Genomic DNA, 19,153 nt, shown 5'->3' on the forward strand with positions numbered 1-19,153 from the left:
AGCTCAACATGGTCATGCTCCCAGAAGTGACACTGTCCCACTGGTCTAAGATTAAGCTTATTTTCATCCTCTAGAGAGCCAGTGTGGTATAGTGGTGTTGGACTAAGATCTGGGAGATCCAGGTTCAGATCCCCACTCTGCCACAGAAGCTTGCTGGGTAACCTTGAGCCAGTCACACTCCTCAGCCTAACCTACTTCATAGGGGTTTTGTGAAAATAAAATAGAGAAATGTTGTTAGCTGCTTTGAGCCCTCCCCCGCCCCCCACTGGAGAAAAGAACAGGGACAAAATAAAGTAAATAAAGGAAAGCCTAAATTATCGTGAAGAATCCTCCAAATGTCTCACCAGCTAAAACCAGACGTCTAAACGTTACTATCCAACAAAACTTTTAAAAAGGAGATTGCTTAGCTTCCAGAATTGACAAAAATAAGTTCCTTTCCACAAAGGCCTTTTTCATTGGTTCTGGCTCCATATTGCATTCATTTATCTCCAGAATTCTGCACACACGGTCACAATTCAATCTTCAAACTGATTCAGTCTCCAAACTGCTTCCCAGACTTTTTTGCATTCTCCTTGGGAAAAGGCTGCTTCTGCTGAAGAATCTATCTTTCTCTGGCTTTTCTCCTTGCACGCATATGCCAATGTTTTTTCCTCAGAGAAGTCAAACTTTAGCTTTTTAAAAGTGCAGAATGCGTTCTTCTGTGTGAAGACTGACCCTAATCCTGCCTTTCACCCTCCCCTTAAATCCTCCTACATCCTGACTGATTGAAAAGCAATTGATCCAGTTTTTTTCCTGATTCTTTAAATGGCAACATTGGTGTTGTTTCCTTAGCTCTTTAACTGACCTCAGTCCATCAACTGACAAAATTGACATGTTCCCCAAAAAGCCCACAGCAGAAAGGGGATATTTTTCTTATGTAGAAAAAATAAACAGATACCAATTTGGTTTGACCCCCTCAAGTGCAGAATTACAGAGGTCCAAAGAGGATCCAATCCTCGTGGATCAAATATCCAGAAAAGCCACTGAAAGTGAGCATGAGGGAAACATCTAAGTCAGTGATAAGAAGGTTTTGTTTTCTAAAGTTTTGTTTTGTTACTTGTTTGTGTTTCCTGAATTCAAACAGACACAGCTCAACCCCCACATAAGCAAGAAAAAGAAGGGTATTATTTAATTTTTATACCCTTATTGTACATTTTTCCCCTCATAGTGGTACTCACCTATTTTCATCCTCTATGTCAAGTAACGACTTCTGTAGAAACTGAAGAGCTATGAAATGATGGTTAGAAACAACATAAGCCATTAAATGGTTTCACACATTAAAAAAACAAAGCAACTATAGAGAAATGAAATAACAGAAACTGCACTAAAATGCAACATCAGAACAGTAAAACCTTTTCAAATGTGATGGAACTGCAGCTCAACAGAAATGAGAGATTCCCTGACACAATTCTTTGTTCTTTACAGCCTGGTAGAGAACTATGGAAGTGTCATACCCTAAATTTCAGCCACCAATCATAACACCAAACTCTAACGAACAACCCAATTTGTCAAAATAGCTTAGCAACATAGTAATTAACTGAATGAAACTGTCAATAGTTTAAAGTAGGAGTCTCTAATATTTCTGAGCCAGAGGACACCTCTGAAATTGAGAGGAGATGGCAAGAGTCACCCCAAAATGGCTGCCATAGAAAGTGGAGCCAAACACAATACTGTCATCCTAGCTTTGCAAAAGAATTACTGAAAGAAAAGAATTGAAGGAAAATTCTGGGGGAGGAAGGAAGAAAGGAGGAGGAATAAAAAGAAGGGAACCATGAAGGGGGAATGGAAGCACAAGCCTGAATGCTTACTAGTCCACCTGATTTTCCAGTGGCAGTTGCTGCTATTGCATCTCTGGAAAACCTTTCAATTTGAATGAAGACAGTCAAAAATAAGCCCTGCCTTGCAAAGATCTGATCGACTTTTTTAAAAGATTAGCAAGCACCAAGGGATGTACTGGCAAGTACCGTGACATCCATGTATGCTTCACAGGGGGATCCTAGTTTAAAGCAACCCACATCTCACTTCTTCAGCACCTCTGTCCCGTCAGGTTGTAAACTACATTGCATATAGATTAGTTTATAAAATATGTATCTCATCTTTTAACCATTACAGTACTCAAGGCATGTTACATATAATCTACAATTTTCTTCCTTCTTCTGGAATTAACTATTACTGCATGAAACATTTTCATTAATCAAAGAGAAGGACAATGACAAGCAGCACAACCTGTGGCCGTGAAATGCTCCTCTGCTACATAGTCCTTACTGGATCGATGTTTAACTATGGGGCCGATATGCCACTTGATTAAGAATTTTACGTAAGTAGATAATTACTCCTCCAATGTTAAGATCTAGTTGAAACAAATAAAAATTCTGTCTCACAAGTTTTGTGTTCAGCATTACCTCAAGTCAGATTAGGGTTTATACATGCAACAGAACGAAGTGACTAACTGGTCAATGCAGTCCTAAACAGAGTTACATCTCGTAAGCTCATTTACTTCAATTACCTTAGAAGGGTTTAACTCTGCTCAGAATTACACTGTGAATCACTTCAGTCTGCAAATGGAGCATACAATTTGTTTTAATGTTCCTCTCTATAAAAACCTATCTGCAGCATGTATCAATTCTATCACCTCAGAACAGAACACCTCACAACACACTCCCACCTAGTTCTGCAGCATTTATAAGGCTAGGCTTCTTTTTTCCTCATCCCCTCTAAACATTCTACATTAATTGTAAAGTAGGGAATCCCTTCCACCACCTAAGGAGCTGGCTGAAGACGGAACATTTTTTCCCTTAAATTCAATGGAATCAAGCAGCCTAAATTCATAGGTGATTATAGAAACACAGTATGCAAACGCACAAATATCAATAATTTACCTTCTTCCAGCAGAGTATTCAGACTTAGTTTACCTGAAAAACCAAAGTATGTGTTTTAGTAGCTAACACCTACAATATCAATATAGAACCTCTAAACTGGACATTCCTGTTTTAAAAAAACCTGATCATACCTATATTGGTATTTTCCACACAAGAAACAAGGTTTTCCATAATCTTCCTATACTGAGACACATCCGTAGTTTTTAATTCTTCTCTGAGGCAATCAATAAAACTATGAGTCGCTTCTGCCAGAAGAGATTCAGGAAGGCCATTTAGAGAGCTGTAGGTGAAGAGATCAGAGATGTTGTCTAAAATGTAGGTACTAAAAACATCCAAGAGAATGAAACATATCACTCCATTTGTCTGGAAATCACAACAGATAAGACTGCTGACTCCAATACAAAAATATAGGTGAATCTGATTGCAAGACAAGAAATAAAAAAAATGTATATTATGTTTTTCCTAACATGGAAACCCAGAGCTTCTGTAAAGTTTAAGCAGAATTTCCTTCAATCATCTCTCTTAACATCTGTGGTGGTTGATAATGCAAGGAAGAATCAGTCAATAGTTCAACAGAGATGAAGGTGTTCACAGCATGTAAATAAACAATGTCACCTGTTAACTGCTGCAGATTAAAATGCTGTTTGCATTTTTACAAGTCCGATACAGAATCCTTTAAAATATTTTATCTATGACTCACTTAAATTTGATATTAACAGCAACAGGGATTGTGTACTTGTCAGGTTTTCCACATTTTTGGGCCACAAACAAAAGATACTATTCCGCTTTAATATAAGGCGCATGACTTTTTGACTTGGCATGGAACATAAAAGTAATGTGAAGCAATCATGATTTTTAAACAAAAGGAAATAAAATGTTTAAAAACCATGTAAATATATTGATTTAATAAAAAGAGAGGGCTTCAGGGAAAATGCACTGGGAACTTGTAAAGATGTTTGTAATCTTTCTAAAGTTCTTTTCATCATCATGAAAATAAACAGGAGCCTTATATATTTCAACATACTCTTTCAAAGACTAGAACCCATTTCATATGGCAAAATGCAGTGGGTCCTCAGTAGACAGATATTTATATAAGAGGTTATGAAAACCAAACACACAGACCACCTGATCAAAGGACCATGAACAGAGCAAGATGTTTATGTCATAGTGGCATTCCCAATGGACTGTACCCTTAAACCCCACTGTCACCCATTTGTGTTCACAATTCTGGATGTGTTTACATATTGTCTCCAGTTACAATTCAAGGTGCTGGTTTCATATACCTTATATAGCTTGGAACAAGGGTGTCTGAAGGACTGCTCACTCCCATAAGACTGTCTTATCCTAGAAGTCTCCCATTGTATATTAAGTAATTGATTGTCCCCTGATACAGGAGAGCAATAATGCTAGCTAGGCTGAACTCTATACTGTCTCAACTAATGAATGGTCGATATAGGAAGATATTTTACTCAGAGAGGCTATGTACCTCCAGGAAAACCGATACTTTGAAACACTATTGCAACATCCCTTTTTTCCAAATATAGGAGATTTGTGGATTGCTCCATCCCTGAGATGACAGGTGCATCACTGGGAGAAAAATTAAGGAAATTTTTAGCTGGGTGAACCCAGATGTTACTTTGGCTGTTGCAAAAAAAATTTCATGCGTCATAGTGAGTAGAAAATAATGACTTTTTTTCTTCCCCCTTACCCTGGTTTATGCAGAATCTAGTGTGGCACTACTCAAAACCTATAGGTTAAATGAGTAGTATCATTTTAGTAAGTAACAGTCCAACCCTAAGAAGAATTACTCCACTCTAAGCCCACTGAAATCAATGGGCTTAGACTGGAACAACGCTGCTTAGAATTGTACTGTTAGTTAAGTAAGCTTACTCCTATGAAGTCCTGCCCAGGCACTCAGTTTGGCTTCATAGGCCAAACTCTTCATGCCCCCATGCCTTTGGAGGCAAGTCAGGTAACCATGAGGAATAATGCCTTTTCAATTACCCCTTCCCCAACTTTGGAAAGCTTTTGCCAAGTGCCTTCTCTGAACATTTTTTAATAAAAGGAAAAAACACTGTTTCAAACATCTTGTAATTAATCTTTACTCCATTTTAGTAGGCTTTTATATGACTTTGTTTCATATACTGTTACGTTTTATTGATGCAGATTTTATGGTTTATTTAATTCTATCTGCTATTTTATTGAAGCTGGCTTACTTTTTTATAGCTTCATATACTGTTATATTTTCTAGCATTATATTTTTAGTAATTTACTTTCCCTTACTATGGTGTATAATTTTTATAACACAATAAAATAATAAGTATCTTTTTGAAGCCTTTTCTAATGTCTTGAAATGTAATTTTCTGCGGCTTCAAAACAAAAATATCGCTTGTGAGACAGAACAGAGTTCTCTACACTCAATCTACATCTTTGCTATTCAGTGTCATCACAATATACAATTCTGCAGCAAAATACAGCAACGTTATATAGCAAGTTTAATAAACCTACATGCTAAAACAACTTTCTCTAGAACCCTGCAGCCTTTTCAATTTGTATAAATTCTTTAACAGCAAAGGCCGTCTATTTCCCAGAAACATCCTTATATAGGACGTTTCAGAAGGAGCTGTATTACAATTAAGAACTAGTTCAGAATGTCCAAACAAATTAATAGCTGAAATGTTATTGCAAATACAGATCAGTCCTACATCCAACATACAAAAGATAGGAAGCTGACAACTAAGTACAAGAATGATGGGCTTCTGAACATTGGGCTGTTATATTTTAGTAAATCCAGGGAGCAATACAACACAATAAATACTGTTGCTTCATCCAATAAGATTTCTCTCACTTTATTTCCTTAAAATATCGATTTTCATCCTCTCCTTAAGTTCAGGCTGGATAGTTCTAGCATGTAAAATAAGTAATATTCCTTTTTTGAAAAAAATGGCTCACACACATTACCTTGCCAATACCTTTTTCAAAGGATTCTTTATATCCAGTGACAAAAATATCACTCCCACAATATCTATACAGTTTTTAACCATGGAATCACACACAGAAGTTGCATCCATCTTTTGAAGTAAAGGCACAATCTATGTTAACAAAATAAGATAAATGTTAAAGTTAGCATTAATACCTACTATATCCCACTATACTTATAAAGTAAAATTAAATATTAGGTTGGTTAAGCATCACATTATGGAAAATATACAAAGAACTGACTAAATTAGCAAGAACAAAATAGACCAAAAAAAAAAAAAAAGAGGGGCTCCTAACAGAATACTAACAGACCAAAAAAATTAATACACAGGCCAACTCGGGCATATGTACAATAAAATATAGTATTTAGATATCCTATGTAACTTCACAGAGTCACTTAGCCAGGTACATAAAGACCTTCTAGAAAAATATTCATGGGATAAACTACAGAACTGCTGGTTATACTCGTATCACATAGTGATATCCATACTTGCTGCCTTTTTCCGGAACTCTCTAATTAGTTTTCAGACAAACAGATGGACTGTCCATTTTTCCAACTCAGTCTCTCACAGTAAGATTTCATGGATCTTTCCACAGATGAAATGCCTTCCACAGAAGGAGCATGATTTTTGTGCCCCTCCTCAAATTCAATGAATGAGATTTTGGGAGACAATTTTGGCTTCTATGGGGCGGAACAGAAGAATTCTGCTCCATCAGCAGAAGTCCTTGCATCTGTGGAAATGATGGTCTGGATCCAGTCCAATATGTGCAATGTCACCCTTTTCTCTTGTATTGCGAGACAATGTTGTAAGAAGCAAGAACCAATCTCATATTTCACTTTATGTCTTCTACATTTATAGGCTGTCACTGAATTCTACCTCTCTAGATACTGCTGATGGAATTCACATTTGCCCTCATCTTAACAGCCATTATAAAATTACTTTCTGGTAATCTTTACTGAAGTCACAGCCAGTCATCACTGATAGAACCAGCTGGAAAACATAAAATTCCACTGCTTTAAAAAAGACAGTGCTGCCAACCTTTAAACTCCTATTCCCTATAGACACACATAAGTGGTTATTTGCAGATCAATTTCAGCTGCTCCCATTCACTCAATTCTTTTTTATTTTATGGTTTTAAAATTTATATTCCACTTTTCTGCTGATCAGGACCCAAATAAGCTTATCGTATCATTCTCCCTCCTCCACCTTACCTTCACAACAACCTTGTGAGCAGGGCTTTTTTGCTGGGGAAAGAGGTGGGGGAACTCTCACCTGGGGTAACTCTCGGGAGGAGGTGGCATGCCTCTCACTACAAGCGTGAGCTCCCAGTTCTGTGTGATGACATCACATCATCAGGCAGGCCCTGCCAGCCCTGGGAGTGCTCCCATGCTCCATGGAGGGCCCAATTCGGCCTGGATAAGGCTAAATTCGGCCCAGAATGGGCCTGAATCAGTCCGGAACAGGCCGCTGACCTGCCCATTTATTGTGTAACCAAAAGCCATTACAAACAAGTGCAGTGAATTAAAAGTTTCCAAAGGTGGAGTATTTTCTCCATAAGCAGAGACAGAGAGAGATATCCAATCCCAAACACCTAAAAGACGTGTCTATGATCGAGCCTAAGAGCCACTGCTGTGACTTGTCTGTCAAGGATAAGCTCAGTCACTAGTCAATCAACTGGTAGAAAGTAACCTAAAATTCCTTTTTTCCATTCAAGACCCATTGGATTTTATCTCTAAGATTAAAGAAGAAGCCAGCAGGCACCATGTTAGGGATCACTGCTGGAGGAACCAGGAATGTATAAAGTTCATCACAAGGGCTAATAAAGGATCCGAGCAATTACTTCACCTGAGATTCTGGTCCGTCAGTTTATAAAATGACTACAGATTTCTCATCTTAATACACATTTTCCTCATAAAGTCATTATGCACTACTACATTATCAGCAAATGCCATGGCTGATTTTTCCTTTCTTCATTCACAAAGGCAGCACTTAAATTTTCCAGAGTTTCTTTCTGCTGGATTTCAGTCTCAATCTTTGTATAAGGGTACCCCAGCAAACCAGTTATAAGTTCTTTTTCTCAACAAGCATACAGTACAATTATGCATGTTGACAAATGTACCACAAAGATGATACTTGTGTTTTTTTTCTCCCTACTACATTTTTGCTCCAGCTTGGCGTCTTAACTGAATCAGTATTCCCCCTCCCTTACAGGCAGTATCATTTCCTGACGTTTGCTTTCCAGTTTTTCATAGAATTTTTTCCAGGTTGAGGTGCGGGGGGGGGGGGGGGGGGCTAAACAGGAGAGAACCATTAACAACAAACAACATTATGTATCGGGGGGGGGGGAGAGACGATACATTTAAGAAACCAAATTGAAACAAAAACCTAGTGTGGAACATGCTTGGTCAAGAAATGTCAGGTTTCTGAACAGCCCAAGGCTGTAATAAATCCACCTCCTATTTAGGGGGGATTTACTGACCTGTTAGTTAATATTCCCAATAACAACCAAAGGCTGTGAAGATCTCTAATCTTAACTTGCTTTATATCTGCTGGTTTTCAAACCAGAACAGAACATCAGCAACTATATCAATAAAGCATTGGAAATCTGAAGGTAAAATCACAGCATCCCATCTTTACTAAGAGTACAAATCATCAACCCAGAAGGTAACAGAGATCATCTGTATCAACAACCAGAACAAGATCCATCTCTGTCCCATTCCTTTCCATAGAGATAATTAAAAATCCATCAGGAATAGAATTTCCAGCCCAACTGCTAATATCCAGTAAATGCATATTGTCAAAAATACTTCCCTTTGAAATTTCTCAAAATCTGTTTTCACAGACAGGGATCCTGTATTTGGGAGAAGAAATCCAATGTTTCTGATAAAAACAGAAACTAAATTTCTATAAGTGTACAGGTTTTATACACACATACAGCAAAGGAAGACAAATGCAATTGTTAATTTTTATTCACTCTGCTTTATAAAACTTATATAAACAAAACAAATGTCTCAATGTTTTGCAAACAATAGACTGTTCTGAATAGCAAGATGGCAGCTAAACAATCATTGAAGAAATACAAGAATCTGAACAGCACGTACATGAGGTTCAGTAGGGAGGGAGTTGTTTCTTTAGAATGAGCGGAACGTTTGTTTACATAGGTTCTACACATTGCTAACACACAAACTTAGTTATTATTAACTGAAGCATACAGTCCTTCTGTAACATATTAGCATTAAAAGTGCTAATGCAAAAACATCAAACCTGTTTGATACAGTGGATTTGCTGAATACCATCAGTCAACATCCCACAGCGCAAAAGAAGAGAGGCTAGGTTCTGTCCTTCTGAATCTGCAAAAGCTGTTAATCAAAAAAGGCAAAATGCTTTTACCGTTGTACCATTATACATATTTAACAACTAATTCGGTTATTCTCAATCACAGACATATGCAACCATACAGATGGGGTAGGTACTAATGGTTCCCACTAAGTTCTATGGTACAAAATTAAAATGGGAAAACTTACATCATCACCCATTAACAACCAAATTTCTGGTTGTTGTGGGTTTTCCGGGCTGTATTGCCGTGGTCTTGGCATTGTAGTTCCTGACGTTTCGCCAGCAGCTGTGGCTGGCATCTTCAGAGGTGTAGCACCAAAAGACAGAGATCTCTCAGTGTCACTTTTGGTGCTACACCTCTGAAGATGCCAGCCACAGCTGCTGGCGAAACGTCAGGAACTACAATGCCAAGACCACGGCTATACAGCCCGGAAAATCCACAACAACCATCGTTCTCCGGCCGTGAAAGCCTTCGACAAAACTTCTGTTTGCTGTAACGGCAATAGAACTGGTAGCTAGAACAGATTATGTGGCCTCTCTGCCTTTCACAAAACAAGATTTCGATCCGTATTTTTCTTCCAGCATTGTAAAACTAGGACAGCAGAAAATCTAGTTGTTAAAATTCTTATTTCTATACAACTGGTGGCATAGAAGGCATCTGTGACTGCTGCAAAAAGTTAACAGCATGATCAGCAAAATCAGCATTGCTGTACCCTGCTTTCTCTTAAATGAAAAGGACCTGTTCAAGATCCTGCAGATAAATGAGAATTGGCATTAAAATGGTATGCACTGTTCATACAATAGGTAGGGGCCTCTCCCCTAAAGCAATAATGCCAAGGACTGCTATTGCATTAACACAGAGTGAAAGGACAGCTTCTCAAATGGAGCAAAAGACAATCTCCTTGCGCAATCACTTGTCACTTCAAGTATGATCTTTAGCTTAACCACTTCTATGTGGAACTGTACAGGTTTAGGCTTCTGGGTCTATATAGAGAATAGAATCTTTGACAGCAATTAAATCTGCTTTCTACAAGAGTATAAAGATTAGGGAGTGGGGCAAGTACACAGATCACAGCAACTATTTTCAGCAAGAGAGTCTGAAGAACTGAGCCAAACTGAGGCAATGAGAAAGGAAGCTCTAGACCTATCAGGGAAAATAAAAAACAGTAATTATTCAGGTCAACTATCCAGGTGCAATCCGGGTCCAGGATTCAGTGAAAAAATCCGGATTTCTGCCAATTTGGCAAGGTACCTAGATTTAGACCCCCAATTTAATCTGGGTAAATTCAGGTTAATTTGGGAAACCTGGCTGGCTGTTTCCCCTGCTGTTTCCCTGCAAAAATACAGCAGTTGCCACCTTTTTTGAAGAGATGGGAATAGGATCATTTTCCAACCAAACTCCACCAAATTTGTAGGTAATCTACTCCGGACTGTCCTCTAAAGACTTTCCCCCAATTCTGTAGCCCACAGAATTGGACCCTGGGGGCCAGTTTTGTGGACCACGAAATAAGGTGCCCCTAGCCACTTTCTATTATTCTCTAAGGCGAAAACTATCTGGGGGCTATCAGGGAGCTGGGGGTGGCATTTTTCAAGAAAACTTCACCAAATTTGCAGGGAACCAATTTCACACTGTCCTCTAGAGACCTCCAAGTTCCATAAGATTGGAGTCCAGGGTCCAACTCTATGAGCCCCTGAACAAAGTGCTACCAGTTACCCCATTGTTTCCTATGAGAAAAAAAGTCAAAGCTGACTCCCACTGCAGAAACACACTGGGGCAAGCCTGCCATGGTGAAGGCACGCTCCCAGCAGCAGGAGGGACAGTTGATCCAATCCTCGTTTGGGCTCCCTCACACACAGCCGAAATTACCAGCCCATCTTGGCACAAATATGTACAAAAAATTGAGAAAAGTGGCCTCAGAGGAATGTTGTTCCCTTCCACTGGAACAGGAAAATTCAGAAAGAGATGTTAGGGAAAGTAGAGAATTTGAGTGACACATCATGTGTCACAAACCAGCATTGGCACACTCACAGACACACCCAAATGAAACTACAGAATGCTGTTGTGTAATGTTATGTATGTGATGTGTTGTACTGTTAATTTTCCTCATTGCAGGGGTGGGAAGGATGGCCAGTGATGAAAGATTGCCAAAGCCTGAAACTCAAGCAAGGCTCCCCTGAGCTAGTGAGAGAGGCTGCAGAGAGAGAGAGAACTTGGATTTCCCAGAAATACCCCTCACTCTCACTTTGAGCTTATGTCCAAGTGGGATCCATCCTATACAACAACTGTGTTTGTATGCCATTGCCTTCTGCTTGTGGCTGAGTACTTGCCTGGTTTTGTTCTGTGGTGTTCCTCCACTAGCTCTGGCGTCTGCCAGGCTGCTAGGAATGACACTTGTTCTGTTGGGCTAAGCTGCAACAGTGCGCCTTGCTTCAGTTTAGTTTGGGTGGAATGGATGGTTTGATGTTGGTCCCCTTGCTTCACGTTGGTTTTGAGGGGATTCCATTATCATGTTTCAGTTTGTTGGACTTTCTCTGGGATGAGCTTGCATTTGGGAGTGTGTCTTGGCCATGACAGCCTTGCCACAGTGTGTTTGTGCCTCTGAGAACCAGCCTGAAAAATTTCCTGTCATTAGGAATGATGGAGAGTGGCTGGGCAGCATGCTCAGGAGGCACATGGGTTTGGGGTGGAGGGGATGTCAGTTTGGTCCTGTTGGACTTTCCCCAGGATGAGCTTGCATTAGGGAACATGCCTTGGCCATGGCAGTCTTGCCCCAGTGTGTTTGTGTCTCTAAGAACTGGCTTGGAAAACTTCCCACCATGGAGAACAACGGAGAGTAGCTCAGAGGCCACTTGAGTTTGGGGGTGGGGGGATAAGTTTGGAACTTGCATTTGGGAGTGTGCCTTGGCCATGGTAGCCTTGGCCCAGTGTGTTTCTGCAGTGGAAGTCTACTTTGACTTTTTCCTCCATGGGAAACAATGGAGTGGCTGGGGGCACCTTGTTCAGGAGCTCATAGAATTGGACCCCAGAGTCCATTCTCCATGAAACCTGGGGAGGGGGGGAGGTCTTCAGAAGAGCTACAAACTAGTGCTTGTACCATATAAGGTAAGGTAAGTAATGTATGAGAGCACATGTTTATCAGAACACAAAGCAAGCTGGCTGCTCTCTTATTACAAGGGAAAGGTAGAGCCCCGCTCCCTGACTGTTGCAGGGTGCACTCATACTCTAGGCTGAATAGGACCAGGACAAAGAGCAGGGAAGAGAAGGATTTGCACTGAACCCGAGGATGACCCGTGGAACCCCAATGTGCTGCAGAACCCCAGATGGGAAACACTGGAATAAGGAGATGAATATTGGAACAAAAAAACCCCATCTTTAAGTACACACTAATAGGGTCTGAACTTGCTAAGACTTAAAGAGATAGAGCCCTTGGGGTCATAGTGGATAACTCAATGAAAATGTCAACCGAGTGCACCACAGGAACAAAATCTAGCAAATGTTTTATTACAATTTATTCTTTAGTGCAAAAACCTCTTTCAAAATGAGATGAGGAGGAGCACATAAAACCTAGTACATGAAAGAAGGCTTCTTTTTCTTTTGACTTAAAAGGTATCATCAAGGGGACCGTATTTTAGATTTATGCCGCACCACTGAAATATGTCTACAGAGACCAACTGAACAACTTAATTATACTTACACTGAAGGCTTTCAAGCTGTTGCTGATCAAGAACAAAGGCATCTACCTGAATTTCTTTCTTCTTCTTTAAAACCATTTTGATAGATTAAATCAGTACCTACTAAAAAAAAAAAACTTGTGTTGACACTTAACATCAATATTGTTTTAAATACACAATTTAAAGACTTTCAGTTCACCTTTATGATTTCCAAGAAGTTTGTTCCAACTCAATTTAATATGCATAATCTGCTACACAACATGTGAAACAAAGTGCACATACTTGGTAAGATATTGTTAGATATCCCACCAGACACTGAGGGATAATACTCTATATGAAATATTTAAACTTGAAAAGGCAAGATACCATGTGGTACCCTCAGCAGCATGTCTCCTAAAGTATTTGCAGGCTGAGACCCAGGTCTCATCAACTCGACACTCAGTTAAGTTACCCAGGAAATCAATTTCACCCAATTCTCCGAAGTCCAGGAGCTTCCCTTTAGTCTGAGCAAGTCGGAGAATATTCTTCCAGACTTCAGTCCAGCTTTGCACCCTTCCTCCCACCCTACTCATAATAGCCACATGGCTATTGCACCATGTGTCCCCCCCCCCAGCCCTAGGAATTAACATTCCCAGGAAAGAAATGGCTGCTGGAGGTGGAGCAGGGAATATCCAGTCAGTACTTTCCACAACACATTGCTGAAGTGACTCAACACAACACCATAAAGAATATGCTGTACTGGTACTGTACTATCTACATGCAGGATCCAGAGGTTACTGCCACTTTGGTGAGAAACTGCTTTAAAGAGGCTGTTTGCTGCAGCTTCCAGGTAGCAGCTGATCTGCCCTTAAACATCAGAGGCTGTGACTTGAATGAATTTGCCTATTCTAATCCCCAACCTGACCATAGCTACCTTATTCTAGAGCTGCCAAATGAAAGCTACAAAGACACCAACTATAGACAACACGGTTCTTCTGTTTTTCATATTTCCATTTTTTAAAAAAAGGATTTGCTTCAGCTTAGTTTGAGCTAGTACTCACCAAAATTTAAGGCTAAGTTACACATTCATCAGGCTAAAACGGCATCGTTTTTCTCACACTGTATCACTTCGGGATACAGGTGGGGAATTTCATGTCTGAATATACTCCCACAAAAACCATTCTCCACACTCAGAAATAGTAATGTCAAGAAGGAGCCTAGACTGAATCCTTCTGCATGGCATAATAGATTTTACGTAGAGGAAGGCTTAGTTTGCCACACAAAGAAGCATTTACAGATGCAACACCCTTCTCTACAATATACAGAAAATATGGCTTATAAAAATCCTTCATTAAATTAAAATGTCCACCCTCAACCCTAAAACATATGAAATAATCAGACCACCACAGAGTACTGGCAGCCCACATGTGGTAGAGTCTTATTAGACTCCAGGACCTGATTTATACATTCAGGATAATGGGGTAGGAGTGAGAACGGTTAGACTACAGATAGGGGAACGTTTCAAAATGTGATGCTCTATATTCAAACTCCCTGCAAACAGAAAATCAACACAGCAAAAAAAAGGGGTAGATTTATTCTTCCTGCTGACAGGGCTGGGGTGGGGGGGGGGGTGTTAAGGGAACAACATTCCAGAGGTCCTGGCCACCTTGGGGGTTAAGTTATGCAATTTATTTTTATATGATGTTTAGGCTGAATCTGGGTGAGGTGAGGCAAGGACCCAAAGAAAATCTCTACAGCTCTGTCTACTGTGCTCTTCTTTTGATTTACATCACATTCCCTCACAAACACAAAGGAATATGCAAAACTGGAATTCACCTTCAGTATGCCATGGTACAGTACATTCTACAAGTGCACTCCCACTTCATTTCCTGGCAGATGTTAATCAGGACTGGGGACATGTGGGACTATTAACTGCAGGTTGGGAAATTCCTGGAGATCTGGGAGCATAACCTGGGCAATATACATTTGGGGGAAAGGGGCAGCTCAGCTGAAATGCAATAATTCCATGAAGTCCACCATTTTCCCTAGGGGAACTGAGCTCTTTAGTCTGGAGATTAGCCATAATTCCAGGAGAACTTCAGGCCTACTGTACAGTGCAAGCCAAAAGAGTTATGTCGCTCTAGACCTATTAAAGTCTCTTGACTTAGGTGTAACTCTACTTAGGACTGTATTACTATTTGCTATTCATATTAAGTTGTTTTATGCCTTCCTTATTCTGCTAAATATTATCAGTGGACCTGAAATATTCTACTTTTAAGAGACAGTTTTGTGTAGTGGTTAAGAGCAGTGAAACTCTAATCTGGAGAACCAGGTTTGATTCCCCACTCCTCTGCTTGAAGCCAGCTGGGTGATCCTGGGTCAGTCACAGCACTCTCAGAACTCTCTCAGCCCCACCCACCTCATAGGGTGACTGTTGTGGGGATAATAAAAACACACTTTGTAAACTGTCCGAGTGGGTGATAAGTTGTCCTGAAAGGTGGTATATAAATTGAATGTTGTTATTACTCCCCAATCAGCTGTCAGTAAGACTCAAGTTTTTTTAATCGTTGCAGAGGCTTCCTATCTCTTCCAAATCTTGTATAAATGCCTGGTCTGTACTTCCAAAGCCCACCAGAGGCTTCACCTCATCTCTGAGTTCACACCCTATATATCCCTGCCTGGGACCGCTGCTCTTCCAACATGACCACTTGCTGCCTTCCCAAGGTCTCCTGTAACCCATTCTGTCCTTTCTCCCCTTATTCTTTCGAGCTTGATACGAAGTTGTAACACTCTCCACAAGCACACATTACCACCACAATCCCTCATCCCATACAACCTCATGAGCCATGAAAAAGTTTGTTTTAATTATGAAATCACATATTCTACATTTCTGAAAAATGCCAGCTTTTACTACTTTTGTTTAATAATAACACTAAGCCTACAAGTCCTACAAATTTGCTATTTGGTAATTTTTTTTTGGTCATTAAAAAGGGATTGGCCTGTCCTGTTAATATACTAATGGTCCAATGGGAATGCAAACATCAAGCCAAATGAACTTCAAAAGCTTTATTTTTCTCTGGACTTTGTCACAGCAAAATCATGAGTTAGCCGCCCCGCTCCCCCGTCAATTTCTCTTGCAAGTTCACTTCAATAGAGAATATGTTTGGGGAAGGGGGTGCAACCGCTCTTGCCTCACTGTAGAATACCTGCCCCTTCTGACAAGTTCAACTCCCTATCCTCACTCAGCCCTGAAACTCACTTTCTCCGCCTAGCACATAGCACGTGGTTGCTCTGAGGCAAAACGGAGGGAGAACCACGTACAAAACCCGGCGTTACTTAAGAGATGCATACTCAGAATATCTTCCCTTCGTTGCTAACTACATAACTAGCCCTCTGCATATTGGGTATTACATGTAGCCACGTCAGGGCATAAAGGGAGATCCCAGAGCAGCCTCATTCTTATTTGGGGGCTTCTACAAGATGCTAAGAAGGCTGACCTCCCCCGCACTTTACTAATTTGTTATTAGTCCCTTCCTTGAGGCCAAAATCAGGGAGGAGGAGGAGGAGCACCGCGCACCTCATGCTTTGCAATCAGGAAGGAGTTCGGATCCCTCAATGACCATGTCTACGCAACACAACAAACATCCACAAATGCCACACAGCAAACCAGAAGGAGCCGGCAGCGCAGCCTAGAAAATCTCCCTTACCTCGGAAGGCTTTGCTCTCCACGTTTTACATATGCCGGCCCCTCCCTGCTTCCCACCAACTAGGCCCAACTGGCCGCTCTCCCATGGGCAACTAGAAGCACCTCGCCGTAAAAAGGCGGAGAGAACGGAAAACAGCCCGCCCCTCTAAGTAAAGGCCGCGCTGTTCGCGGCACAAAACGCCTCGAAGTCGCAGCTCCGGCTTGGAGGTCTTTCCGGTGCGAGCGGCAGGCCGGCGCTCCAATCAGAAGGGAAGGGGAGTCCTGTGGCGCTATTGGCTGTCTCAGAAAGAGCCGGTCTGTTAGGTCGCCGGCCTGAGGAAACCTTGAAGGGAGGCGAATATTGCGGCGCCGAAGGAGGCAAGGAAACTGAGTATGCCATTGGCTCGGCCCTAATGAAAAATATTACATGGACTGCGGTCATATTTTTCTTTTGCAATTTTATACATTCCTATTTGGGATTAAATCCAGTAGTTGAACTCAGTGGGACTTTGTAGAAGTATACTTGGGATCGGAGCATCGGTCACGTATGACTGGATGCGAAAACTAAAAGAAATGTGACGCCTTAAAGACGGAGGACGGGAGCTGAAGCTTACGCCCTCTAAAGCTTACGCCCTGGAAATAATGTTTGTCTCCAAAGTGCTGCTAGACGTAAATCCTGCTGTTCTACTGCAGACCGACACGGCTATCCACAAACTTCTGAGGATTACAGACAGTAAATCTGTCTTCGATTAGGTAGGGAAAATAGGGTAAAAAGGACATGTCACGGACTGCAAGAGTTGCATTTCCTGGATTTTTAATCCCACTGCTCCGAATCCCCCCTCCACATTGTGTGTTTGTATATGCAAATGAATGCACATCTATTGACTGAAGATAAACTTGCCAGAGAATAAAAGAAGAGCCCTGCTGGATCAGACCAATGCCCCATCCAGTCTAGCATCCTGTTTCACGCAGTAACTAACCAGTTACTCTGGAGGGTCAACCAGCAGGCACAGAGGCCAAGGCCTTCCCCTCATGTTGCTCACCTTCCAGCACTGATACTCAGAAGTTTGATGAAGTGAGCTCTGTCTAGCCCATAGAAAATAATGCCACAACAAATTAGTTTTGGAGGGGCCTTTGCTATCATGTGTGCTATCCTAGTTAACACCCTTCCAAGACTCATAAGTAACTCTCCTTAGCATGCACTGCAATTACTTTAACTAAGGGATGCTGTTAATGAGACACGTTTGGAAAGTTCAGAAGTCCACAGCAAGATTTGCTCATTGAGTAATATTCATGTGGTTTACATCATCTGGAATAAGTGAAAACAAAATCCTATTATGAAAATAATTATAATTTTGATAGTCTTATTGTTTCATTTGTCCTGTTCTCCATCAAAGTCTAGAATACCTTGAATAAATGCCATCATTATCACCCTCCAAGAAGGGTTCAGATTCTTAAACTTTTGTAGTTCAAATTCTAAAACTACCATAACATGTGCTCCATACAACCAAAGTTTAAAGAATAGTTATTTGGTAACATTATTCATATCTTTCTGTTTAAGGTTATTAATACCTTCACTTTTTGTATGGTGGAAAGACAAAAATACCTTTTTGAGGGTTAGAACTCTGAACATTTTCAAGAGATTTATTTCACCGTAATGCAGAGTTTCACCACACTGTGGCAGCAAACAATTTTTAAAAATTGCACTCTGCACAATCTAATGCATGCCCATTTGGAAGTCAATCTCAGCTGTATTCAATGGCTTTACTCCTAGGTAAGCAAACACAGGACTGAAGCCTGAGCAATCTTAAGAAGAATTACTCTTCTAAGGCCATTGATCTGAGTGGATTTAGAGAGGTGTTAGCCATCAGAAGCATCTGACAAAGAGGCCTGTAGCTCTCAAAAGCTTATGCTACAATAAAATTGGTTAGTCTTAAAGGTGCTACGGGACTCTTTACTATTTAGAGAGGTGTAACACTGTTTAAAACTGTAATGTCTGTGCATTTATTTGACTAAATTCAGCTAGATCCTAGACCTCAGACCTTAGAGTAGCCAGGAAACCAGCTGGAGATCTAGGGGGAGGGCAGGGACATGGGGGGAGGTTGACAAAAACAGCATAACATCACTTCTGGGTTTTCCCCAAAAGTGAGTTCACGCTGTTGGCCGGGTGGCCATTTTAAAATGTTATTTTCCTCCTGCCACCAGTCCGGGAACCAAGAGGGATGGGAGAATCTGCACCTCCAGCAGGGTGCTTGCAACCCTAACAGTTTTAAAAAGAGATTAGACATATTTGTGGAGGACAGGATCGGTTCATTAATGGCTAGTTGATAAGGTGACTAGAGGCAATAAAACTTGGATTTTTTATTACATTGTTACAATATTTTATTACAGTATGGCAGTAATAGAAATTACTTTTCAGTACAGGAACATGGTTAACGGGTTATATCCTGTATCTATCAGTGCAAAGGTCGTTTGACCAGTGGAGAGGAGTGATTTTCACTGATTCCCCCTTCCTGCTTTAGGCTCCTACATCACCATAATCAGAATCCCCAAGGAGATGCATTTAGAAAGCATCTAGGGAG

At 40.7% G+C, this 19,153-nt stretch overlaps 1 protein-coding gene across 1 annotated transcript in view; it reads right to left on the reverse strand.

Moving 5' to 3' along the window:
* THADA (THADA armadillo repeat containing) overlaps positions 1 to 16,641 on the reverse strand; it is a 232,634-nt gene extending 215,993 nt beyond the window's left edge. Inside the window, 7 exon segments of the mRNA XM_054983423.1 lie at positions 1,218 to 1,266; positions 2,919 to 2,951; positions 3,050 to 3,198; positions 5,880 to 6,010; positions 9,164 to 9,258; positions 12,931 to 13,030; positions 16,594 to 16,641. Coding sequence (XP_054839398.1) covers positions 1,218 to 1,266; positions 2,919 to 2,951; positions 3,050 to 3,198; positions 5,880 to 6,010; positions 9,164 to 9,258; positions 12,931 to 13,006 — 533 coding nt within the window. The 5' untranslated portion in view covers positions 13,007 to 13,030; positions 16,594 to 16,641.
* Between the last annotated feature and the right edge of the window lie 2,512 nt (positions 16,642 to 19,153).

This window comes from Eublepharis macularius, chromosome 1 (assembly GCF_028583425.1).
Source record: "Eublepharis macularius isolate TG4126 chromosome 1, MPM_Emac_v1.0, whole genome shotgun sequence".
NCBI classification, from domain to species: Eukaryota; Metazoa; Chordata; class Lepidosauria; order Squamata; family Eublepharidae; genus Eublepharis; species Eublepharis macularius.